General features: G+C 42.5%; 1 protein-coding gene across 16 annotated transcripts in view; it reads right to left on the bottom strand.

The window, feature by feature from the left end:
- The window catches only part of Macf1 (microtubule actin crosslinking factor 1), a 343,882-nt gene that overhangs the window by 64,071 nt on the left and 252,699 nt on the right, over positions 1 to 27,112 (bottom strand). For 14 of the 16 annotated variants that reach the window (XM_036178125.1, XM_036178128.1, XM_036178123.1 and 11 more), the window contains 6 exons: positions 25,396 to 25,458; positions 24,329 to 24,570; positions 23,170 to 23,299; positions 21,827 to 22,026; positions 20,882 to 21,377; positions 18,636 to 20,107 (listed from right to left, as the gene is read on the bottom strand). In XM_036178125.1, coding sequence (XP_036034018.1) covers positions 18,636 to 20,107; positions 20,882 to 21,377; positions 21,827 to 22,026; positions 23,170 to 23,299; positions 24,329 to 24,570; positions 25,396 to 25,458 — 2,603 coding nt within the window. The remainder of the gene's footprint in view (positions 1 to 18,635; positions 20,108 to 20,881; positions 21,378 to 21,826; positions 22,027 to 23,169; positions 23,300 to 24,328; positions 24,571 to 25,395; positions 25,459 to 27,112) is intronic. The other 2 variants (XM_036178132.1, XM_036178119.1) reach the window with 1 other exon arrangement.

Here is a 27,112-nt window from a genome sequence, read left to right on the forward strand (position 1 = left end):
AGTTTGTTCAGGGTAAGCTTTAAAGTTCCTTGTACCCCTTGCACACTGACCCACAGGGCAGACCAGCTTACAGACCTGATTCTTCACAATTCATGGAATTCAGTCAGGTTTTAATTTTGTTGTAATTATTCAATACAACTAGGAAACCCCAAAGAGGACAGGATTAATTTCACTAGCCAGTCTTCCTAGCCAAATACATTCATCAAGTGTTCAGATATCCTAACAGACTGTGTAGCATGCCAGGGCCCCTCTGGTTAAAAGAATCTGAGGAATTCTGGCTCTGGACTTAAGGGTGGGTGGTTATCCTACTATAAAGAATGATCTCGATGTGGAATCACAGTCTTCACAGCCAGAAATTCCTTTCCTGCTTCCTCACCAAGTCAGGTGCCAAACAAGTCAGTCTTTTCCTAATTAACCCTCCCCACACCTACTACCTTGCTTTACTTTTCTCACCAATGCTCAGATAAATAAATGTAACAATCTAGCAACCAAGGTTCAGACTCAAATTACTTATCAGTTTTTGTCATACTCTATTTAATTAAGGTATAAAATACTACAGAGAAACTTACTAAAAGTTTAAACAGAGCTTCTAGAGAAGATTCCACAGGGCATGACGGCATATGCCTTTATCCCCAGTCTTCCCATTCAGGAAGCAGAAGCAGAGCTCTGTGAGTTTGAGGCCATCTTGGTCTTCAGTGAGGACCCAACACACACACACACACACACACACACACACACACACACACACACACTCACCCAAACCAACTGTCCCACCCTTTCAAAAACAACCAACCAGAAGCCTCCTAGTTTTGCTCCTTTTTATCACTGGTGTCTGTTAGAAGCAAGGAGATAAAGCACAGGGTAGGCCTCTTTCCTTTATGTCTTATTTTTTATCTGCTCATGAGTTTCTCTTGAATTTTAGTGTGTGGAATTCTGCCAGTAGCCATCTGCATGAAATAAGCACCCAATCCAGCATTCACCCTCTCGATGCACTGATAGCTCCAACACAAAAAGCATCTGTACATTCCACATGCCTGCTAAACTTTTGAGGGAGGCACTCGGGGAGCTGCAGAGGACCTCTTCTGATGTTTTCCCACCCTGAAACCACAATTGGATGTGCTCAAGCCACGTTTCAAATTAGCTTCCCATTAGTTGACTACAGAGCTCAAAGTATTGCCTACACATTTTGAAATTCCTAAAGAACAAAATTTGGTGTCAGATTTCTTCAGTGAACCTAGAAGAAAGAACAATGTTGACTCTTGTAGCTTTTTCATGCTGTCTTCCTAATTAAAGTGAGCTGGGTGGGGTCCTCTCTGCACTCATGCCAGCCCCTTTCAAGTTTTGGATCTGGCATTGCCTTAGTCTGCCCAAAACTGAACTGCCAGCTTAAACAGGACAATCCAGAGACTCCCACATTTACCATACCTCAGTGAATAAAATGCCTTTCATCTACCTGACAGGGTCGGTCTGTCGGTCTGTCTGTCTGTCTGTCTGTCTGTCTGTGTCTCTCTCTCTCTCTCTCTCTCTCTCTCTCTCTCAGGAGTCATTGAACAAAAGTAGATATAGGGTACTGGCAAAATCCACTCAATGAGCATTATTCAGAGTTAAGTGGAAACTCCACAGTATTAAGTTTGTGCCTGTTGGGCACCAGTAACTACCATGCTTTGTGTTTTTGTTTCTATAAAGATAGCACACTCTGAGTGGCACACAGATCAATAGAATATGGTATAAATTTTTTGTCTTAAATAGGAAACCAAGGGTTTTGAGGATATTTGAGTCCTTGGGTATTCCTGAACTCATAAGAAAACTTTACACGCACTTTACAGGAACTCCCATGACCCTTGAAAGCCCTTTGTTGCTTACGGACTTCCTCAAAGACAGTGTATTGATTCCTTGTTTAGATTAATGATTAGTTACCAAGAAAGAGATGACAACAAAAATGGAGAGCTTTCACAAGTTAGAAAGACCTGGCAGAAGGTAGGAGACAGGAAGGCAGGAGGGTTAGAGGCGGCTTCATGAAGGGAACATCTGTTCATTAGGGTATTTATTATTGATTTATAGGCAGGGTCTCATGTAGTCCAGGCTTGTCTGTATAGTCCAGGATGACCTTCAATTTCTGATCCTGTTGCCTTCACTTCTTGAGAGTATTGGACTTAAATGTACACCACTTTCCTTGCTTTATGTGGTGCTAGGGATGGAACCCAGAGCATTGTGCATGCAAGGCAAGCATTTTAACTACTGAACTATATCCTCAGCTCTCCATATTGGGATTCAGATACTTAGAAATGGCAGAAACAAGTATTTCAAGTGAAGAGCTAGAGACAGGACAACATTCTCTTTATTCTTTTGTTTGTTTTTTGAGACAGGGTTTCTCTGTGTAGCCTTGGCTGTCCTGGATCTCGCTTTGTAGACCAGGCTGGCCTCGAACTCACAGAGATCCACCTGCCTCTGCCTCCCAAGTGCTGGGATGAAAAGCACGCACCACCACCTCCTGGCCATTTTCTTCGTCTTAAGATAGGTGTTTGCTACGTAACCCTAGGCTGCTTCTATCTATTGACAATCTTCCTGCCTCATCTTCAAATGCTAGAATTTGAGTATGCTCCACCATGCCCAGCAAAAGTAAAGTTTCCAAAGAAGCCAAATTTTAATGCAGTATGGCTTAAGTCAAGGCTGTGTGGAAGGAAAAGTGTTAGAGTGGGAAGAAGCCTGTGCCAAGGGTGTGTGTGTGCTTCACTCGGAGAAGCGTGACTCTAAGATGTAGCTAACTGTAGATCAGGTGGGGCAGCTCACAGCTGAAACAGGAGGATTAACATAATCTGAGGCTAGGATGGGCTGCAGAATAAGACTCTCACAAGAAAGAGAAAAAATACTTAATGGAAATGTGTGTGGGAGGGACACAGCACTCATTCAGCTGACACCTATCTCTTTTTGTCTCACTTGAGAATTGAAACCCTTAACCTTCTGAACCTTAGAGGTGGTAAATATACTTGTCTTTAAAAAAAAAAAGAAAAGAAAGATTGCTGGGTGGTGGTGGTGGTGGTGGTGGTGGTGGTGGTGGTGGTGGCGGTGGCGGCGGCGTTGGCAGCCTTTAGTCCCAGCACTTGGGAGGCAGAGCCAGGTGGATCTCTGTGAGTTCGAGGCCAGCATGGTCTACAAAGTGAGATCCCGGACAGGCACCAAAACATCACAGAGAAACCCTGTCTTGGAAAAACAAAACAAAACAAAGAACAAATGAAGTAAGGGACTGAAAAAAATGAAGAGTCAAATTTGGTCTTGCTAACTGGGTAGAAAGTAGAAGTTAGAGAGAAAATAAAGATAATGCTATACTATTACTCTGCGGTTATGAAGGGCATGGTAAAACTTACAAAACAGTTTGGGGAAGAAGGTGGTTGATTCATTTTGTTTAGAGTATTCGAAGATAACTCACGTGGAACTTCTAGAATGGCCCCTCACATAGGAGGGTCCACTTTTGGGGTAGAGATATGATTTGAAGCCTCTCTCACCGTGAACAGTGTGGGGCTGGCTACCTCAGCATGGCTGAGTGTAAAAGGAGGACAGATGGCAGAGCCCCAAAAGAAAGCGGATCAGCCAGAGAGAAGGACAAGAAAGTAAGTGGACACCAGGCATGGCAGCACCCACCTGTACCCTCAGAACTCAGGAGGGGAGTCTGTGGATGTGTGCACGCAAATCTGCACACACATGCGCCCCAAGCCCAGAGGCCAATGTCTTCCTCTAGTCCATTCTATCACCCTTTCAGACAGGCCTCTCCCTAAACCTGGGGGCTCACCCACTATGGTAGACTGGCAGGCCAATGAGCTCTAGGGATCCACTTGCCTCTGGTGTCCTTTACCCCCATCCTATCTCTGGGCTTATAGATGCATACCACTATGCTTGACTTCTTTTATGTGGGTTTTGGGGCTCTGAACTCAGGTTCTTATGCTTGTGTGGCAGGTTCTTTATTGACTAAGCCATCTCTGCAGTCCCTAAAACCAAGTTTTTAAGAAAGAGGACAATGAATTAGACAATGTCACCAGATTAGTCAAGTAGGAAGTCAATGACTATTTCTAGGAAAACAGTCTTAGGAGTGATGGGTGCTGAGCCAGACAAGACAGCAGAGGTTAAGATAATGGGTGTGTGAAGGAAGTATTTGCCGTCCCTCGAGACTCTCCTCTTTTGGCTTCCACAGCCCAGTGTTATGATGCCTCTTTTCCAGGCAGCCCTCCTTTGTCTCCTCAGGCTCCCCACCCCACCCTGTACTATTGAAGCTATATTCTTAAAAAAGTATTTTTTATTTTAGGTGTATTATTGTTCTGTTCTACGAATGCATGCCTGGGGCCTGTGGAAATCAGAAGAAGGCATCGATCACTGAGAACTGATCATTACCATGAGCTACCTACCATATGGGTGCTGGGAACAGAACCCGGGTCTTCTGAAAGAACAGGAAATGATCTTAAGTGCTGAGCCCTCTCTCTAGCTCCCTTGAGGTTGTATCAATTTTATTTTCTTTTTAAACAATGCTGAGGATTGAAGCAGGACCTTATACTTAACTAGGTTCATGTCCCATACCCCTGGCTCAAAGTTATCTTTTTTATTCTTTGTTTGTTCAATAAATATTTATTGGAACCTACTATGAGCCTCAGACTATGCTAAGACTGAGACATCTTAATGAGACATGGTCAGGGGTCCCCATCCTAGAAGCTGAGGGAGCCACCATTTTAACTGTATGCGGACTCTGAAAGAAAAGCGGACAGTGCTCTGACTTGCCTCAGAAGTTCAGGGAGGCGTTGCTGAGAACATCGCGATCTAGGCTTTCCTGGAACTGAACAGTGTTTGTTTGTTTGTTTGTTTGTTTGTGTAAGGTTCAGAGTGGTATGACTATCACAAAGTTGCTCTTCTGCGTCGAATCACTAAACAGTCTTATTCAGATGTCCTCTCTCAAATATGAGAAAATAAGACAGAAAAAGAAATACAGACATTTTTGAAAATCATTTCTTTAATTTTGTTACTTTGTGTGTGTGTGTGTGTATCACACCTAGGGCCTTGTGCATGCTAGGCAAGTATGATACAGTGGAGGTATATATATATAGCCCCTACTCAAGAAATTAGTTTTGATCACAAATGAACAAATAAACAACTAAGGTCGGAGGTTAAAGAACTAGACTAAAGGGCTGGCCAGAAGACTCAGTGAACAAAACAAGCCTGATTTCTGGAGCGCACATGCTGGAAGGAAAGAACTAACTCTCATGCAAGTGCCTGCCTGCCTCTCCACCCCGCCCCGAGAGGGGGGGGGGAGAGAGAGAGAGAGAGAGAGAGAGAGAGAGAGAGAAAGAGAGAGAGAGGGGGGGAGGGAGGGAGGGAGGGAGGGAGAGAACGAACTCTAAGCTCACTCTTGGGGATTAACTGTAAAATGACACATCCTAAATGGTTCACTTGAATGAGACCTTGAATTCAAGTAGGATAAACCTACCTTCAGCTGCCTTAAATTCTCATCATCTTCCTTTGGATGATATATACACACATATTAGACCAGACACTAGAAACTTGTATGTACTGAAACCATAGTTACAGACTTCTTGTAAAAATCTCAGTCTGGGTTGACACTGCAGAGATGAACTCTATCTTTTTAAAAGCTGATTTGCTCTGGAACAAAGCTGATGTTTTTTCCTTTACGCTTTGATGTTTTAATTAAAGACTGATTAATATTAAGCAGTGTCTCTCTTAAAGATGCTGACTTAGTAGTTGCCACTGTTTGGCAACAGAGGAAGATAATGTGGTATATGTTGAAAGCTAAAGTTAATTAGGCCAAGGACTCCAAGATCATTAAAGCCGATCTGATGAGCAACTGAGTGGCTAGGAAAGCCACTGAGCTGGTAATGTGTTCTGGTTAATTTGGGTTAATGATTTAAAAATAATATTGACTTATAGAACACAAAAACTACAGTCAAAATGGCCTTAGAAAAACTTGCTGGTTATGGACTTCTAATAAATGAATAAATTAATGAATAAACAGTATGTAGATGTATATAAGATACAATAAAAATTATTTTAAGGTGCCATGCCTAAACTTTCAGCCTGACTCTGTGGCTAGAAACAAGCCCTATACATATTCCCTCCAAAAACTGCTCATGAAGCCTGTCATCTACCCATCAGCTAGTTTGATTAGCGCCATAAACTAATTTTTCTTTCTTTCTTTCCTTCCTTCCTCCAGCCCCCTACTTCTTTGTTTTTGAGACAGGGTTTCTTTGCGTAGCCCTGGCTGTCATGGAACTTGGTCTATAATCCAGGCTGGGCTTGAACTCATAGAGATCCATCTACTTTTGCCTCCTGAGTGCTGGGATTAAAGACACATACCACCACTGCCTAGCAAACTCAAAGGACTAACTTTTCTTTACCTTCATAATTGCTGGGTTTTTTTTTTTTTTTTTTTTTTTTTTTGGTTGTTGTTGTTGTTGAGACAAGGTCTCACTATGTAGCCTTGCCTAGCCTGGAACTTGCTATATGTACCAGCTAACCTCAGACTCATAGGATCTTTCTGCCTCTGCTGCTTCCTGAGAGCTGGTATTAAATACATGTTCCACCATGCCTGTCCTCACAATCTGTTGTGGAATATTAATTTAAGATGTGTTACATTTGTTTATATTGTGAAACATTTGTTTGATGATGAAAGATGTGTTGCATTCTTTTGTGTTTAACTGTGAAGCTGTGTTACTTTGCCTGTCTAAAACATCTGATTGGTCTAATAAAGACCTGAAAGGCGGGTTGGGGATTTAGCGGTACAGCGCTTGCCTGGCAAGCACAAGGCCCTGGGTTTGATCCTCAGATTAAAAAAAAAAAAAAAAAAGAACTGAAAGGCCAATATCACAGGAGAAAGGACAGATGGGGCTTGGCAGGAGAGAGAATAAATAGAAGGAGAAATCTAGGAGGAAAGGAAGGAGCAAAAAGAGGAGAGGAAGGCCCCATGGGCCAGCCACCCAGCTATATAGCAAGCCATGGAGAAAGAAGTAAAGAAAGGTATACAGAAATAGAGAAAGGTAAAATTCCAGAGGCAAAAGGTAGACAGAATAATTTAAGTTAAGAAAAGCTAGCTAGAAACAAGCCAAGCTAAGGTTGGGCATTTATTAGTAATAATAAATCTCCATGTGTTATTTATTTGGGAGCTGGGAGGCAGGCTCCCCAAAGAGTAAAGAGTAAAAACAACCAACAACAATAATCTCTAATTTTTTTTAAAGAAAAAGAGCTAATCTAATATAATAACTGGCCTTATACCAAATCTAGAGAATGATCATTTCTACACATAGAGAAGTAAAGCTATTTGTTTTTGTTTCTTAATTTTAATGTAGCCCAGGCTCACCTTGAACTCAACTCCCTATGATGCCCCCAAAGTTCTGATCCTCTTGCCTCCACCTCCCAAGATTACAAGGATGTGTCACTAGGCCCAGTTTAGGCAGTGCTAGGGGTTGAACCTAAGGCTTCATGCATGCTGGGCAAGTAACTAAACCAAACCCTCAGGCCCTGAACAACTTCTTAGTAAAAAGACTTTACAACTGTCTGCTTGGCATGGTGGCTCATGCCTGTACCCCAGTACCCAGAAGATGAAGAACTGCTGAGAGTTTCAAGGTCAACCTGGGCTATACAGAGCCTTAAAAAAAATGGGGGCTGAATATGGCTCAGGTTTACAATCTGAGTTATGAATTCAACCCCCAAGATCAACAACACGTGGAAGGAGAGAAACTAATTGCTGCACGTGTCCTCTGATCTCCACACAGTGTTGTGTATGTGCACATCCACATACATTCACATAAAACACATGGAATTTAAAAGGAGGAGGAGGAGGAGGAGGAGGAGGAGGAAGAGGAGGAGGAGGAGGAGGAGGAGGAGGAGGAGGAGGAGGAGGAGGAGGAGGCAGCAGGTGTTTCTTTCTATTACCAGGGAGGCAGAGACTGGTAGATCTCAGTTTGAAGGCAGCCTGGTTTACTTAGTGAGTTCCAAGATAGCAAGTGTTACCTAGTAAGATCTTGTCTCAAAAAGAGTTCACAATGTTCTAATATGTATTAATATGCATTTCTGGATAAACTTTTTTTTTTTTAATTAAAAAAACAAAAACAAAAACAAAAAAACAGGGTCTCTTCTATGTAGCGCTGGCTGTCCTGGAACTCTCTTTGTAGACCAGGATTGGCCTTAAATTTACACAGATCCACCTGCCTCTGCCTCTTAAGTGCCAAAGTAATTTTCTTCAAGTTGCTCAGCTTGTAAATGGTATCAGCTAGGATTTAAAGTTGCATAATTCTGACTTGACTTTGGATTCTTCCCTTCCCCTCACACAGTTCTGACTTGAATTTGGACTGCCCCTTCAACCCCGTTATACAGGGCTAAATGACTATGAAGACTCCCATTAACTGGCAATTAATTACACAAATGATAATGACTGTAGAGTGATCAGAAACTAACTACACAGGCTCTTTCAGAATCTGGCTTTCTTGAAGTGTATATGAAATAGAAAATGTTTTCTTCTTTTTGCTGTTTTGTTAATACTAAAATGAGATCATATGTTCTTAACATGTGCTAACCAGTAGAGAAGCATGGGAGCCTGGGAGAAGGCGGAAAATTAAGGAAAGCAGACTAATACCATAAGGATATGCCTCAAGTATTATAGAGTCAGTAGCATTTTGGTTGTGTGTGTTCTGAGACATAGTCTCTAAGCATTTTGTTGTTGTTGTTTGTTTGTTTTCTGAGACAGAGTTTCTTTGTGTAGCTTTGCGCCTTTCCTGGAACTTGCTTTGTAGACCAGGCTGGCCTTGAACTCACAGAGATCTGCCTGGCTCTGCCTCCCCAGTGCTGGGATTAAAGGCGTGCGCCACCGCTGCCCGAGACATAGTCTCATATGTAGCCCAGGTTGGCCACAAACTCACAATTCTCCTTCCTCAGCTTCCTGTATACAGGGATTACAGGTGCCACCATGCCCAGATACCATTTTGAATCCTAGAGCTCATATGGCTTATGAGAAATAAAGAATATCCACCTAATCAGTTAAATATTTAGCTGTCTTCAAGTGAAAGGCACAAAAATAGATTTGTTGAAAAAAGGGATGTATCTAACAAAAAATAATATAATCACAAAATACCCATATTTGGTAGAATTTAGAAAGGACCATATGAGTTCAAGTGAATTAAGTGATTTAAATGATCAGGAGGAGAAAGTTGGAGGGGTCAGAAATGCTTTGTAATAAGATGGGACTTGAGCTCAAATGTGTTAGGGATGCCTGGGATCAGGAACTGGAGTGCAGAACTGACTAGATCAGAAGAAGCAGGACTGGAAGAACAGTGGTGCTCAAGGACTTCCAGACAGAAGGAAAAGACAGGGACAAAGAGACAGATCAGTTCTGGAAAACGCCACCACCCAGTCATTCAGGTCAGTGCTCACACACTGTCTGGGTGAAGAAGAAGCATGGCCAACACAAGGGTGAAGTCAGAAGCTCAGGAAGTCCACCTGGGAAACCCCTGTTTAGAAAGCCACAGAAAGATGTCTGTCTCTCTCCCTTTTCCCTTTTCCGTGGGAACCATGTGCGCACACACTGACTGTCCAACTGCACCAGCTCTTTCTTCCTAACACAGAGTCCTTTGTTCCAACCAGCGTCTGATAAAATGACACTGAGATCAGCACTCCCATCTGGTGCAGGGGCTGATGCCATTCCACAACACACCCTACAGGAAGTAGCTTGAGATACACAGCTGATTGATGTCCACAGCAGGAACCTTGTGGCAGGGTGGGGCGAGGACTGGTGAAGCAGAGAATTCTTTAGCCACTGAGTCAATTAAGTTCACAAAGATCCTGACTGTAGAAGTCATCCCAGGAAGCAACCCTATTCTAATCTTTTAAAAAGATGAGGAGAGCAAAAGAAGCTTCTCTATGCAGTGTTCATGGAGTCTGAAGGAAGGTAAAAAATAATCCCTATCTTTCTAAAAGTGGGTTGAGTAACTTTTTCATTGTGAGGAACTATCCTGTGTATTTTAGCATATCCAGCAACAGTCACTAGACACCATTAGTGGCCTCCCTATTAACGATAGCACTCAGGAGTCAGAGATAGGTATATGTCTGTGAGTTTGAGCCTAGCCAGGGCTACATAGCGAGATCCTATCTCAAAAAGAAAAAAGAAAAAAGAAAAGAAAGGAAGGCAGGCAGGCAGGCAGAAAACTATCTCTTGGGCACTGCTAAATGTCTCCTAAGGAGTACAAGTCCTCTGGGTAAGAGCCACTGGCATAATGTAAATTTCACACCAAACATACCTTTTCAGTTCCACTCAAAAGTTTATTTGCTGAGTTGCTTGAGCAAGTTTTTTTGTTTGTTTGTTTTTGTAGACAAGGTGTCTCTGTGTAGCTTTGAGCCTTTTCTGGATCTCGCTTTGGAGACCAGGCTGGCCTCGAACTCACAGAGATCCGCCTGCCTCTGCCTCCCGAGTGCTGGGATTAAAGGCGTGCGCCACCACCACCCGGCGTTATTTTCTAAAATATATTTTAAAAAATTATGTGTATGTCTGTGTGTTCCTGTACACATGAGTACAAACTCTTACAGGATCTCCTGGACCTAGAGTTGGTTACGGGTGGTTGTGAGAGCAATGTGGGTACTGGGAACTGAACAGAAAGCTCTTAACTACTGACTACCTCTCCAGCTCCATGCTTGAGCAAGTTTGTTTTGTCCTCTTAAATGCCGGTCTTCCCTATAACTGCCCCCCCCTCCCCACACACCAAACAGGGTTTCTCTCTGGCTGTCCTCAAACTCACAGAGATCCACCTGCCTCTACCTCCTGAGTGCTGGGGTTAAAGGTGTGCTCCACCACCACTGCCTGGTGAGACTAAGTTTTATCGGCAAGCTGAGATTTTTAAGGTCTAATTTTTACAGGGGGGTTATGAGAACTCATGTAGACTCTCTTGTTGCCGTTACACTCTTACCACAGTGATTTGTTGTGCCTATTTCTCACTGTCACAAGGATGACTCCACCCTAGACTATTAGCAGTAGCGGAGAGGGTGCCTGAATTGGCCTTCCCTGGTAATCAGATTGGTGACTACCCTAACTGTCGTAGTAGAGCCTTCATCCAGTAACTGATGGAAGCAGATGCAGAGATCCACAACCAAGCACCAGGCCGAGCTCCAGGAGTCCAGTCAAATAAACTGAAGAGGGATTCTATGAGCAAGGGGCATCAAGATCATGATGGGGAAATGTACAGAGATGGCCAAACCAAACTAGTGGGAACTCATAAACTGTGGACCAATAGCTGTGGAGCCTCCATGGGACTGGACTAGGCCCTCTGTATAGGCAAGACAGTTGTGTAGTTTGATCTGCTTAAGGGTCCCCCTGACAGTGGGATCAGGATCCATCCCTGGTGGATGAGTGGGCCTTTTGGAGACCACTGCAGCCCACTGCCTATGTTGGGACACCTTGCACAGCCTTGGTGCAGGGGAAGGGGCTTGGACCTGCCTCACCTAAGTGTAACTAAGGCTCTGCTGACTCTTTACGGGAGGCCTTGCCTCAGAGGAAGTGGGAATGGGAGGTGGGTTGAGGGAGGGGTTAGGAGGAAGGAGGGGAGGGGGATCTGTGGTTGGTATGTAAAATGAGTAGAAAATTTCCTTTTTTTTTTTTTGGAGACAGAGTTTCCCTGTGTTGTTTTTGGTGCCTGTCCTAGATCTTGCTCTGTAGAACAGGCTGGCCTTGAACTCACGGAGATCTACCTGCCTCTGCCTCCCAAGTGCTGGGAATTACAGGCGTGCGCCACCACTGCCCGGCTAAGAAGCACGATTCTTTGCATTTTTTTTTTTTTAAAGGTCAGGCTAAGGCTGAGACCACTTGCACCCATTCATAGACATAGCAATAAACTGTCTAGTCCTGCAAGTCTGTGATAATATCCACAATCCATGTTCACTTAATCAAATGTTCAACAACAATTATTTTTTTATTTGTTTGTTTTTTTTGTTTTTCAAGACAGGGTTTCTCTGTGTAGCTTTGGAGCCTGTCCTGGATCTCACTCTGTAGATAGGCTGGCCTTGAACTCACAGAGATCTGCCAGGCTTTGCCTCCCCCACACCCCCAGGGCTGGGATAAAAGGCCTATTCCTTTGGTTGAGGATATAATTGTTGTTATCCACAGTGAGATTTATCGGCACTTTTTTTTCCCCTTTTTTTTTTGGTTTTTCAAGATAGGGTTCTTCTGTAGCTTTGGAGCCTGTCCTGGAACAAGCTGGCCTGGAACTCACAGAGATCCGCCTGGCTCTGCCCGGCTATCTTGATGACATTCCACTCAACATTTACTGAGGCACAGGCTTCTCAGGACAATGCAACAGCTAGAGGCCTCAGATTATGCCAAGTGATGCTTATATTCAAAATACTAATTATTATTAGAACTTTGTTTTTGAGATTATAATTAGATCATTTTCTCCCTTCCCTTTCCTCCCTCTAACCCATGTCAGACTTGCTCTCTCAAATTCAAGGCCTTATTTTCTTTAGTTGTTGTTACATGTATATGTAACATATACATGCTATATATACACGCATGTACATTCTTTCCTGAATATGTAACTATAACCAGCTCAGTCTTTAGTGTTACTTGTACGCGTTTTCAGAGCTGACCATTTGATGTAGATCACCAATTACGGAAGACTATTCCTCTCTCAGTATCTCTTGGTTGCCAGTAGTTCTTTATCTAGGTGGGAATACTTTAATAAAAAGAGAACTAGGGTTGGGGATTTAGCTCAGTGGCAGAGTGCTTGCCTAGCAGGCGCAAGGCCCTGGGTTCAGTCCTCAGCTCTGGAAAAAAAGAAGAGAGAGAGAGAGAGAGAGAGAGAGAGAGAGAGAGAGAGAGAGAGAACTAACTAGAGAGGGTTCCACATAATGCAAAAGTTCCTTTGCCTCCTCCCCATTCAGTTGGTAATGGAGGTGGAGAGGATTATTACAGTGTGTTGGAATTCTGGGGGGAGTGTGGGGGTGGAGGGTGGTCACATAAGGGTTATAAATACCAGCAGCCAAACTTTGGGTTGGCTCCAGAGAACAACTGACATACTGTAATCTCCCCTTAAAGGCACAGGAGGACAAAGAGGCACCCTGAAGTATTTCCACCAAGCAAGTTCCTCTTTGGAAACACACCATCAGCAAAATACCTGTACCAACAACTGCATAGAAATCTCACATTCAGGGAAAGTGTGTAGGAGGTTTTCAACCAGACATAGATTATCACCAGAAAAACAAAGGCTCCAGAGCTGGTCTAAAGGCAGGCTGACTTAGAGGCAGTGTAGCTAATACACAGTTCTAATCAGATTACAGGAGGTTGCCTGCAATACAAATATTGAACTTAGGGTTGGGGATTTAGCTCAGTGATAGAGCACTTGCCTAGCAAGCGCAAGGCCCTGGGTTCGATCCTCAGCTCAAAACAAAAAACAAAAAACAAATATTGAACTTAATCAGCCGGTACCCATCCCAGCTGAGGCAATGTTTTCCCAGAGCAGTTGTTCTAAAGAGGGCAGTCTGACCAGGTTCTTACAACTGGTAAGTTACTATTGCTAGTGTGTACAGGTCAGAGATGCTGCTCAACACTCTCCAATGAGCAAGACAGCCCTCCACAATGAAAACTAACCCAGCTGAAAATTGACAAGACAAAGGTAAGGAAGACACTTTAGGGTGTTTTCTTCCATGGACTCCAGTTGCCCTGGAACAGCACTGCAGTATCCTTGTTTGGAAAAGATATTCAAAACAAAACAAAACAAACAAAAAGCTCAAAACAGGCCAAGGTTCAGTTAGCACTAGACAAGGGAGGAGGCGAGAGGGTGGAGTGTGCCTCCTGTTGGCTGTTTTTTAGGGTTGTCTAACCCTCCAGTGACAGACAGGTTCCCCTTGCTTTGATTATCCAAGGCAGGTAGACAGTGTTGACCTCGTTTGTTTTATCTGCTAGTGACTCATTCTCAGGCAGCTGGACTAACTGAAAACCTTGGATGGGCTGATAATACCTTTGTTCTATGGAGAAAGGAATGAACAAGCATCTGCAAACTGGCAGTCTCTCAGCACCATACCCAGCTCATCATCCAAGGATTCTCATTTGTGCACATAAGAGGCTAAGCTTGTTTATTATAGGGGGAATCAAAGGGCTGTGACTGAAGAGCTCCTTGCTCTGGTTTGCTAGAAGGCTGTTCAACTTTGTCAGACAGACAGAAGCTGCAAATATGACTGACCCTGACTAACTCTGCTCAGCTTGAGTTAGGATAGTGGTTCTCACCCTGTGAGATCACACATCAGATTTTTACATTACAGTTATGAAAGAACAATGAAATACCTTTACAGCTGGGGGTCACCACAACATAAAGAACTGTATTCAAGAGTGTCAGTGTTTGGAAGGTCGAGAACCACTGAGTTAGGAAAGAACAGCACTAGGAAGCTTGCTGCAGCACCTACATCCTGTGAGCCTCAAACACAAGAAAGGGCAAGTCTGGGGGCTGTGACATAGTTCAGTAGGTAGACTACTTGCCTAGCATGCACAAAACCCCTGGTTCCATCCCTAGCACTCCATAAAACTTGGCATGGACGCCAGTAATCCCAGCAGTAGAGTTAGAGACGGGGATCGGAAGTTCAAGGCTTGCCTGAGCTACATGACATCTGTCTCAAAACCAAAAGATTGATGACTGGCTTGGATACCTCAAATGTGGTGACATTAAGTAATTGTGGGAAACTTAACAGACCCTAGAGAGATTCTTAATCTATGGTTTCTCATAATCAGAGACATGAAACCAATGGACCCAATTGGTTTCCAGATGCAGTTCTGGATGCTGTTCATTGGTGTCATGCCCACACTATTACGTCCTTTCTGCCTCAGAGTCAAGCAAAACTCTTGTTGGGGTACAGGGGTGCAAAGGAGAGGTGAAGTAAAGACTCAGAATCATGTTAAGTCCTGACAAAATCTACAGACAGTTTCCAAATGAGGAAAGCTTCTTGTTAAGATTGAACAGTTTTTTGTTTTTTCTCCCTACCCTTCCCAGGAAGGTCACATTAGGGGAATTCTTTGGCTCAAGTATCAGTGTTATAAACAAAGGTCCCTCCTTTCTTATTAATCTCCTGTTAGACATACACAATTCCTTTTCCTCAATAATCAGAAACGGGATTTCCTGAAGAGATTAGTAACAGCTTCTCCTCACAGTTTTCTGAAAACATGCCCTAAGTCATGGTTTCTGGAAAGGCCTCTTCCTTTCTATTTCCCACAGAAGGGAAGAGAGATGGGGCTGTGGTGAATGTCTCAGTGCAGATGGCTGAGGACTTTACTTGCTTAGTATGGCAAGGACTCTTCTGTTGTTGTCTGATCGATACTCATGAGCCAACCAGATTCTACAAGTCATCCAGAGGGGACTAAAGGAAAACCTTCCCTAGGAATAATGACTTTTAGTTTTTCCACATCATGGGAACCATTTCCTACAGACTAACTGGGTTTATCAGGACTGCTATCCCAAGGAAGCCTGAGGCTCTCCATAGACTGGACTATCTGGCTATCCTCAGTGGAGTTAGCCAGATCAAAGCCTGGCCTGTGCTTCTGCCTCCCAGATTCTTATCCTCTCAGTCTGTCCTAAGGGTGATCCATTAAAAAAGAACACTGTTAAGTTGAAATGCCTTTTAATATGTATCTTCATCTGATTTTTCTTATTGAAAATGATTTGCATCTGAAAGCTGAGTCAACCTTTATGAATCTAGTCTGCTGATGGGGCAAGGGAAGATTAATCAACTTCTGAACTATAACACATAAATCCAGAAACTCAACACTTACTCCCATCATGAAAATGATTCAATCCTTAGAATAGGTCCAAAAAGACCTTTATGCAACTGCTAGAGGGCTGGGCAACTGACGGATAGTTTTCCTCTTTCATTGTCTTAATTTCCCAAGAGCTCAGCCAAGAGAATGCTCCTCCCTCCTGACCAAAGTCCTCTGCTGGGAGGAGGAAAATAAATAAATAAATAAATAAAAAAACAAAAAAAAACAAAAAAACTCCACTTCTCTATTAGGAAAGTTAGTGACTAGGATTCTGACTTGACCACCAACCTGGGGTGGGGTACTGACTATAAAATGCTTTATCAAAGTACTCCAGCACCCTCCCCCTTTACTTCTAAGCTTGCCTTGTCAACACCACCACCCCCTCCCCACCCCGCAGGTAAACAGCCCGCCAGTACCAGCTGATTGACAGATTCCAGCCTTTACAAGCATAAAGTTCAGTGGTAGGAAGCTTATTCTTAGAAAACAAGAGCTAAGCAGCGACTACTGAACTCTGAGCACTCCGAGGAACTAACATGCTAGACATAGAAGCAGTAATGCCCAGTGAATCTTCCAGCTTCATCAAAATCCAGAACACCTCTCAAAACCAGTGGTTCTCAACCTGTGGGACAAGGCTCCTTTGGGGTCGAATGATCCTTTCACATTTTCCTGCATATCAGATTATTTACATTATGATTCATAACAGCAGCAACATTACAATCATGAAGTAGCAACAACAATAATTTTATAGTTGGAGGTCACCACAACATGAGGAACAACATTAGGAAGGTTGAGAAGTACTATAGTAAACCGAGGGAAAAAAAGACTCATCAAATCCAACACAAGGTATGCCCTCTACCAGCTCTTTTGTAAGGTTGTATCTAATGCTTTTTGCTTGCTTTTGAAATAAGGTCTTACTTACATAACCCAGACTGGCCTTGAACTCACCATCTCCCAACCACAGGCTGCCATGTGCTGTCATTATAGTCATGTGCCACCATGCCTGACTGACACAATTTTCACAGGCTTGGTGACTTCATTGTCTAGCTCACTGAAGATCAGACTGCTACAGGCAGCCAGCCACCGCTATGAAGGTGACAGCAGCAGTACACTTGGGGACCCCATGCTCACCCCAATTCCATTCTCAAGTCCATTCTAGAAAGCGACATAGTATTTGTATCTTCTCATCGACTTTAAATCACATCTAGGTTACTTCTAATACCTAATGCAATATAGATACTTGTTTTGCTATATTGTTTTAAAATTTGTATTATATTTATTGTTGTATTGCTATTTTCTATTCTTTGGGTTTTTTTCTAAAATATTTTTAATCTGTAGTTAGTAGAACCCATCTACACACAGAGCAAAATGTAATGCTTAACATCATGGTAGTTGTGAAAAACTCAAAAATTATCTCCTCACTATATATCTATATACATAGCCAATCCGACCAGTACAACACTGTAGAAACCCCAAACAAGCACTTAATAGGCACTCTGACCACAGAACATTTACTACAAAGTAGCCCCAAGTATTTCTTGAATCCTCAAAAATATCACCATAAGAGAGCAGTATCTTCTAATGTCACCCTGCAATCTTTAGGAAAAATGTATGCACAATGCACTGTTGATAAAATGAGGCAAGCTGGGGTCACAGCTTAGCAGAATCTTTGCCCAGCAAGTTGGAGGCCTAATACTTACATACATATAAAACAATTTATTTTTTTTTAAAGATTTGCCATGTACACAGTGTTCTGCCTGCATGAATGCCTGCCTGCCAGAAGAGGCTGCCAGATCTCATTACAAATAGTTGGGAGCCACCATGTTGTTGCTGGGAATTGAACTCAGGACCTCTGCAAGAGCAGTCAGTGCTCTTAACCACTGAGCCATCTCTCTAGCCCCACATATAAAATTTTTAAATAATTCCTCCACAAACTAGGATCTGTTGAGATAAGCTATTTTGGAGACTACAGGGATAAATGTTAGTTTGCCACATTGCCAATGAAACAGAGGTATGTGTCATGGGTATGAATTTTCTCCAACTACCAAGAAACTACTTAAATATGATGATCTTTTGTAGCTACAAATTACGCTATCTCCAAATGTGGCTTCTGCCTCTGTCATACTAGGCATAATAGAATGAAGTGCTACATATATTATTTCCAAATCTATCCCTTGTGTCACGAAAGGTATACCAGCAGAGTGAGGTACTTATGGTTATTTGTAACTACAGGACTCTTCAGCCAAGACCCACCACGTAAGCACCTGACTGACAAATGCACACTTTGGATTTGATCCAAATGACCCAGTCACAAGATCGCCTCCTGTTATTTGACTTTCCTGCAGGTAAGGAGAACTTGTACTTGAGGAGTGTCGGGAGGATTCCTAGGCTGCTTGTTGCAAGTCGGAGATTTCTTTGACTCAGTATATTTCATTTAACAATTCATGGAAACCTTACACTGTTTCATAACCTATCAATAAAGTCTCCCTGAAATGTGTGCAAAATTAACACTTCAGGAGATGGCTAATAGCTCAGTTTGAAAAATAGGACCATGAATACAGTTTCAGTTACCAAATGAGTTAATTTGAAAATTCAAGAAATCATGAGGAGATTCTTAGACTAAGAGATAAGGTTTAAGCACTTTCTTCCATATCCTTAATTGGCTATAAAATGGAAAGAAACCACAACAGAAAAATGTTCAAAGCCATCTTCTTAGACATCTGAGAGACTTTCAGTCTCCACACAATGTGCTTTGCTGGTAATGGAAGTGAACAAGGAAACCAGGACCCAAGTAAAAAACGTACTCTCAACTGGTATCTAAACTGTAAGCATTAGTGATACAGGAGGAGGAAAAGGTAAAACTCACTTTAAAATCCGCTAGCTGCTGGTTGATGACCTCCACTTCAGTCCCCACAACCCACTGAAGGGCCTCTCCATCTTCTGCAGCTGAGGTGGCATCACTGAGGGCCTTCAGTCTCCTGTAGAAATCCTCTACGCGGCCCAGTGTGAGCGCTAGCTGTTCCTGGCGAGCTTTCCCTCTCTCTGTCAGTTTTCCACACTGTTTGTTAAGGGCTTCTAGCTCCCTCTTGAGTCCTAGTAAGTCCAAAGTCCCCTCTTCCTCCACCATCTTCCGACACTCTGCCTCAGAGACCTCTATGTCAGACCTGAGGGCTTGGATTTTGTGAAGGAATAGCCGAACATCCTCAATTTGTGACTGGAGGCTATCTGTGTCTCTACCAATGGCTCCCATGCCATCTAGCTCATCATCCAGGTCAGCCAACTGAGAGAACATTTCTCGAACTCGACAGTGAAACTGCCCAATCCCCTCTAGCTTGTTTTCCATGGTCAGGCAACCACTGTTCACACGCTGCTTCACTTCTAAGAACTCCTGCTGGGCAACCTCAGCTTGATGCACAAGCGGGGAGGCATCAGCTCCATCTGGAGCATCTTCTACAAGTCCCTGAGTGAAGTTCCTCAGGTAGTCAACCTGAGGCTCCAGGGCCTGCAGCACTTCTTGCTGAGCTCGTAGCCTCTCCAGATTCTTGCTGCTACAGGCTTGAGAGCCCAGAGCATCGAAGATTTCAAGCTGGTGCTTGGCTCCTTCAACCTTCTTTTCAATATTCTTAAAGCTTTCCTGGAACTCCTTGAGCCTCTGAGTCATCTCTTCTAGAGAGCCCGTTTTGGCCTGTAGCTCCTCTGTAATGGCATCCATGCTCTGGTTGAGTCCAGCCTTCTCATCCCGGATCTCATCTTCATCTATTTCTGAAGAATTGATCAGAATGTCAGCAGCACCATTCAGTATTTCCAGCAGGGAGCGGCGCTTCTCTGCCTCACTCAGCATAGCCTTTGACCTCAAGAGGCTGGACTCCAGCTGCACTGGATCCAAAGTAACCCGCAACTCAGACATCTTGGTCTTGCAATCTTCTATCCAGGGCACAAGGTCTTCCACATGCCACTGATATTTCTGAGCTTTCTGCATACAGTCCTTGAGCCTAGACTGTCGGTCTGCAGTTTTTTTATTGAGATCTTCCCAGTGGCTTTTGAGTTCAACCAACTGGTTTTGTAAAGTCTTTTTCTCTTCCCCAGGAGGCACAGAGAGCAGCAGAGACTCCCCTTCAGCCACAATTACCTCATAGGAACCACTGTGTTGATTGAGGTGCTTCTGAAACTCTTCATTCTCTTGTAGCTGAGACTGAAGCCGCTCCAATTTTGCAGAAATTGGGCAGATTTTTGCTTGCTGGCTTTGTTTTTCATCCAACCAGGTTCTCAGCTCATCAAACATTTGCTGGAATTGCTGGGTGCTGGCGAGAGCTGCCTGGAGTCTGTTCATGCGATCAGCTGATATAAGAAAATGAAATTAAAATCAATCAAGCCTGAATATGGGATGTAAAGTGTTTGCTAACAGGGTATGGTCTAACTTTAAGAATACAAAACAAATATTGAGAATCTACCAAAAAAGATAAGTATAAAGCCATGTTCCCACTCAATCCTTTTATCAACCATGTAACATGACCTAAGTCAATAAAAACAGTCATAACATTTTCAGAAGACGAACAAGTTAATGACAAAATTTTTCTTAGAAAGTCCAAAATAGGGTAAAGAGATGGCTCAGCAGTTAGGAGCACTGACTGCTCTATAGAGAACTGACCTATGTCTGGTTCTGGGCACCAACATGGCAGCTCACATCTTGTAACTTTAGTTCCAGGGGATTCAACACCCTCTACTTGGTCTCTATAGATACTACATGTAAGCAAATCATAAAATCTTTAAAAAATCTTAAAAACTGCAGAATACATTATAACTTTGCATACTGGGGTTGGGGATATGCATGTCTACCGACAACATACAGAAAACAAGTGCTACACTTAGTGTGTCTAGAACTCCAGCTGTCGGCACCTGCCTGGACATGGTACCTGCAGGCTAGCTGACATGTGCTAGAGCTTCTCTCTCCAGGACTGTGGTAGGCTTTGGGAAGCTCCATATATACCAGTGTCACTGTACAATAACCACATCCATTGTCATGGTTACTAGAAGGACAGGTGAACATGATGCTAACCCTGAAAAGCTACTTAAGGATCATTCTAGACTCTTGGTCTGCTCACTTCAGCTCACCTGCAAGGTCTTCTAAGCCTTGGAGTGGCAGGGCAACTGTCTCCAAACGCTTCTTCAGTTCATCCTTGAGGTACTGCTCACCAATGAGCAGTGAGAGTTCATCACACAGTGCCTGAGCCTCCTTAATCTCGTTGTCTAATTGTCCCAAGTCAGATCGAATCTCACTGGTCTCCTCTAGTTGCTGCTTTACAGCATCAGGCTGGGTGCTGATGGCTGACTGGCCACTTAGTCGTTGTCCAACTGCTTTCACCTTTTCTGATAAGTCCTGGAGCAGCTCTTGGTACTGGGTGCTTTTAATGATAGCTTGATCAATTTGGCTGGAACGGGAGTTAAGCTTGTCAGTGAGCTCAACCCACTTCTGATTGATGCTTTGGAGTTCCTTCTGCACTTGGCTGGTCGATGGAGAGACATCTCCAGGACCTATTAGGATGCCCTGAGCTGCCTCATTCAGCTGCTCATGCTGTTGCCTTCGCGCTTCAAATTCCTTCAGCATAAACTGAAACACAAATGGCATGGAGATGCTTAGACAGAGAAAACAGATCTAAAAGTAGTGTCAAAACAAAAACTGAATTTGGATTGTGCCAGCCCATTTTGAAAATAATCCAGAAAACTCCAGGGACCAGACTACTAAGATATTGTAGCATTGTCTTTCAGAATTGTATACTATGTCAGGCTGTGGTGGTGTACTCCTTAATCCCAGCACTTGGGAGGCAGAGGCAGGGGGATCTCTGTGAGTTCGAAACCAGCCTGGTCTACACAGCAAGTTCCAGGACAGTCAAGACTACACAGAGAAACCCTGTGTTGAAAAACAAACCCAAAAAAAAACCCAAGGAAAGAAAACTCTGTCTGGAGGTCATAATGAAATCTATTTGCCGGTAGTAGCATTCAAAACTAGATTCCGTGACACCCATTTCTTTGCTCTAAGCATTAATCTACATTGCTCACCTGGACCTGCTGTTTCTGTGCATTCAACATGTTGGGGTCAATAGACAAGGGTCCCAGAACTCCCATCATCAGTTCCTTCTCCATCAGCCAAGGGCGGAGCTGGGATTCTGCAGCCTGGAAGCAGGCCAGATGGCTTGCAGATTCCTCTAGCTGCTTTTGGCGAGCCACAGTAACCTCCGTGGCCTTTTCCCATCGGGAATCTGTTGAAAGGAAATGAGAGAATGTAGTTGGCCTGGTCCCTCAGCTGTATTACTTATATGCTACAGGAAATGACATAAGAGTCATTATTTAACTTTTTAAAAATTAAAAATAACCTTAAAATATTTAAGAACTAAAGAATACAAATAGTTCTGTATCTTCACTGGGCTAGTAGTAACAAGAAACTGCACTGATAAACTGAATGGAAGCCCCCCTGTCCCCCACATACTGTAAGACAGATTACATATATTATTTTATATTATTTATTATACATAACTATATATAATATATATTATAAACATTTTTCATGAAAAGAATTTTTTTTTTTTTTTTTTTTTTTTGAGCTGAGGATCGAACCCCAGGCCTTGCACTTGCTAGGCAAGTGTTCTCTACCACTGAGCTAAATCCCCAACCCCGAAAAGAAATTTTGTTACAAATATCACACCTATATTATATATAGTTAAATATTATGAACACATAATTGACTTATCTCTTCATTAGATTATTTCCCATTTCTTTTTAAATTTAATTTTAATTATGTATGTCAGTGTGTGGGTATATGCACATGAGTGCAGTGTTCCTCAGAGGCCAGAGGTGACGGAGCTTGAGTTACAGAAGGTTGTGAGCTGCCCAGTATGGGTGTTGTAAACTGAACTCTGGTCCACTAAAAGAGCACTATGAGTCTGTAACCATTGAGCCAGCTCACCAAGCCCAGGGTTTTTTATTTTTATTTATTTATTTTTTTGATACAGGGTCTCACTATGTAGCCCTGACTGGACTGGAACTTGCTATGGCAGACCAGGCTGACTCAGATTTACAAACTGTTTCTACCACAAAGTGCTGGATTAAAGACATGAGTCACCACTTCCCACTTTCATTTTTACTCTCAATATTCTCTTAACCTTCTGATCAGAGTAGACTATTTGCTTGACTGTCCTAGAAAACCAGATTTCTGTTGACTTCATTTCTAAAATTTTTCCCTAATCAGGTCATTTTCTGGTCCTAGACAGATAGGCTTTTGCTTGCTTTCAGAAGTTAATTGAAACTAATTCCAGCTTTATAGGGTGTACTTTATAGGATGTACTGAGATTTTCAATTTGCTTTAGAGACAAGATATTTTAAATATAAAACATATGATGACTTACTGAGCTCCTCTTGCATTTTTTTCCAGTTTTCTGCTTCTTGTGAGTTGGGATATGTCCCCAGTAATCCAGCCAGAGCTTCCTTTACTTTTTGGATTTTAGGGGAATTCTGTTCCAATTCAGCCAGGAAAGCCTAGGAAAAAGCATATCATACTTGTCAGGAGATTCTAGGGTAGAAACATAGCTTTGTGTGGTAGAAAAGATTGGAAGACTGACTGGATGGGAAGTCTCAATTGTTCTGATCCTCTGTATGGTTTGTTCCATGAACTTAGCTTCAGTGTTTGCTCTAAAATGAAGATGGTGGGATCTGAGTTCATTGAAGTACATACATCATCGAAACTCAACTACATAGGGAGCATCACCTCTTATTAATTGGAAGTGCCAAGATAAGAACGGCAATATTTTGATAGTTGGAGAGCTAGCATGCCATTCTCAATTGGAATATTTAAAATTTTGGAGAAAATTTCTCATAAGAAAATTATTATGTTCTTATATTTTCTGACAATTTCTTTAGTCCACATTTCAATTTTTAAAACACTAAAATTATCATGTGTGAGTATTTGTTTGCTGTTTTTATGTGCAACACATGTGTGCCTGGTACCAGAGAAAGCCAGAAGAGGGAGCTGGATCCCATGGAACCAGAGTTACAGATGGTTGTGAGACTCTATGTGGGTGCTGGGAACTGAATCTGGGTCCTCTGCAAGAGCACCAAGTGCTCTTAAATGCTGAGCCATCTCTCCAGCTCTCTACATTTCAATCTTAAGAATAAATACATATCCACAATATTTTAGGTTCCCCTAAGAGTTGCAAAGATACCTAGATGAGAAAGGCTTACCTATCTGGTAGTATCACATGGAAAATAAGACTAAATTCTCAATGAGCTAATAACATGGTGGAGGGAGGAGTGAGAAGGGAGGGAGGGATCAAGCTTCTTTCTGCAAATATGTCTCCCCCCCCCCCTTTTGAATGTGAATTATAACAACAGGTAACAAAAATGATCAAGGAGACTTGAGGAGGTATGTTAAAAATGAGGGCTAACATTCTGCCAATCACAGTCCAGGACAGGGCTGACTCCATTCAGGCTCAGGCCCTAGGCTGGGACAAGAGCACCTGTAAGAGCCTTTTCCTGTATACTGATGCAGCTCACTAGTAAACACAGTACCTTGTTAGATTCTGCTTGGGCTTTTACTGTTTCTGTCTTGGTTGGAGACAAGGAGACATCCATGGCTTTCAGAACTTCCTCTTTGGATTCTAACCACTGTAATACAGAGTTTGCTTCTTTCTGAACCTCCTCCATTCTGCTGAGGACAGCCTGAAGGCTTTCCTGGCGTTCTCGAAGCACTTCTCCCAGTTTCTCATACTTTGAATTCACATCAGACAAGTCACACTGGATCTCCGTAAGATCTAGTATCAGAGAAACAACAACGAGATCGGTAATCCTGCTCTCCTTCATTTATCATTCCTAAATGATTTGTCAGGATTAAACATCTCTCCTAACTCTTCTAGCCAACTAGTGATTGCCTTCTTCTAAGTCACATCAAAGTTCCTGTTGAAATACACAAAGTGTAAGAACTAGGGGTTCTTATTAATTATTAATCTGCTTTCTGGCTTTGGCATTTTATACAAAGATATATGCCATAAAATGCTGAATAAACATGGGAAAGACAGAAGTGAGAAAGTAAAGTAAGATGTCACTTTAGCATACTGTTGGGATTAACTTGGAACATTCTTCTGTTCCCTCGTCTTCAAACTGCTGAGAAATAGTTTGAGACTATTTCAGCAGGAGACTGAGGGAAAGATTACTGGTAGACAGACTAGCTTTTTGCTTGTTTTGAGATAGTCTGATGTAACCAAGGCTAGCCTAAGCCTGAACTCCTAATTGTCTTGCCTCTACCCCCCAAGTGCTGAGCTTATAGACCACTACCACTACACCTGCCTTTAGAGTACTTCTTTATAACTCATAGGTCCACATAGACTTTCCTGAAGGTCTTCCCTTCCTGACCTAACCTGGTGGCCCAGTATGATTGCTCAGAACTTTTAGTCCCAGGATGCCAACCTGTTTAGCCCATAGGCAGCTAACAGGGAAGCGCCACAGTTGCTCTTCCCCAAATGTTCACCCTCACGCCCCTCCTGGCAGCTGTTAACTTGCACAGACTGGAACACATATACAGCAAACGTGAACACTGTAACACACCCAACAAGGAGGCACTGTTGACATGAGATTCTCACCTTTGCAGGTGTGGTATCCGTTTACACTGCCTACAGAGCTTCCTACAGAGGGTAGTATGGAACCTGAGCAGAAGGACAGGGAGACAAACAGGGCAAGACCAACGTGTTAGGAATACATATAGGCACAGCATTTCTCTTCTCTGGCTTACACTTTAAGCTTGGGTATCAGAGAGCTAACATAGCACAAGACATGGAGAGAGACAGGTCACTTTAGCTGCCAGGCACCAAAGTGTCACTTGTGATGTTCAGCTTTGCTACGGTAATGATTTGTAACCCTTTCTATAAAAATAACAATTCATCTTAAATCTTCACCTTGGATTCCTTGGAAACTTTCCTGATTTTGTGAAGCAAGTACTATGAAAACAAGTAAGTTTTTAGAATGGTAATGGTCACATTTTGGAATGAGGATTTATAATAAAGTTAAAACATTACCTTTAATATCAGTCTGTATTGTTTAAAAAAAAAAAAAAAAGTGAACATGAAGCACAATTAAAAACATGAAAAGTTCCAGGTGGTGGCGCACGCCTTTAATCCCTGCACTCAGGAGGCAGAGCCAGGCGGATCTCTGTGAGTTTGAGGCCAGCCTGGTCTACAGAGCGAGATCCAGGACAGGCTCCAAACCACACAGAAAAACCCTGAAAACAACAAACAAACAAAACCCATAACAAGTGGGGTCACTAAAAAGCCCGTCTGACATTGTTTCCATATGAAGTTGCTTATGGAACTTTTCTTCATGGCATCTTTTGGCTCTACTTCCTCCACCAGAAACAGGTCAGAGCACTGAAAAATATGGCCTATGAACATTCTAAAAATTCTCTTCTGGGCATCTGGTCCTGTTTCTAATTGTTACAGTTTCACTTATATTCTTCTTAAGTTTCTTCCTTTTATTTTAGAGGAGTTTCTAAGTTAAGTATAAATCAGGTTACAAACTTACTAGGATTATGGAGAAGTCAGGGAAATATTCACGTCATAATGCTTAGTTGAAAGGACAGACTCAGACTGGGTCATAACTCAGTGGTAAAGCACTTGCTCGGCACATACCAAGTCCTAGGTTTTATCTACAGCATTTAAAAAAGGAAAAGGAAAAGGAAAAACAGAAAGGGGCAGAAACTCCTCTGTGTGCTGTTTTCATGGTGCTAAGTCTTCTCTAAGTTAAACTAAAAAGCAGTTGTTAAGAGTGGTAGATTTATGTTTTTTAAATATTAATATTCATATATTTTCAAATAAAAATGGAACAAACAAAACCATTTTCCATTGCAATTATGTGATCACAGAAAATAAACGACTAGTCATGAGGAGAGAGAGTGAGTACTGGTAAAGACTATCACTAATTCATATGTGAGTCTGAATCTATGGGCAACCTCAGTTTCTTCTGCTACCTACAATCAATACATGCTGCTTTTGTGAAGAATGGACAGCTCTTGCTACTTCAGTGACAAGTGTGTGTGTATATTTTAAACCTTTTTTCAGTGTCATTGAATGTAAAGGTCATAGCTCTTTGCTAGTACTTTATTATATTTTTTTTAAAGATTTATTTATTATGTATACAGTAGGGGGTGCCAGATCTCATTACAGATGGTTGTGAGCCACCATGTGGTTGCTGGGAATTGAACTCAGGACCTCTGGAAGAACAGTCAGTGCTCTTAACTTAAGCTGAGCCATCTCTCCAGCCCAGCTAGTATTTTATAATATTGAAACCTCTATATGAACACTGCTG

Source organism: Onychomys torridus, chromosome 2, assembly GCF_903995425.1.
Source record: "Onychomys torridus chromosome 2, mOncTor1.1, whole genome shotgun sequence".
NCBI classification, from domain to species: domain Eukaryota; kingdom Metazoa; phylum Chordata; class Mammalia; order Rodentia; family Cricetidae; genus Onychomys; species Onychomys torridus.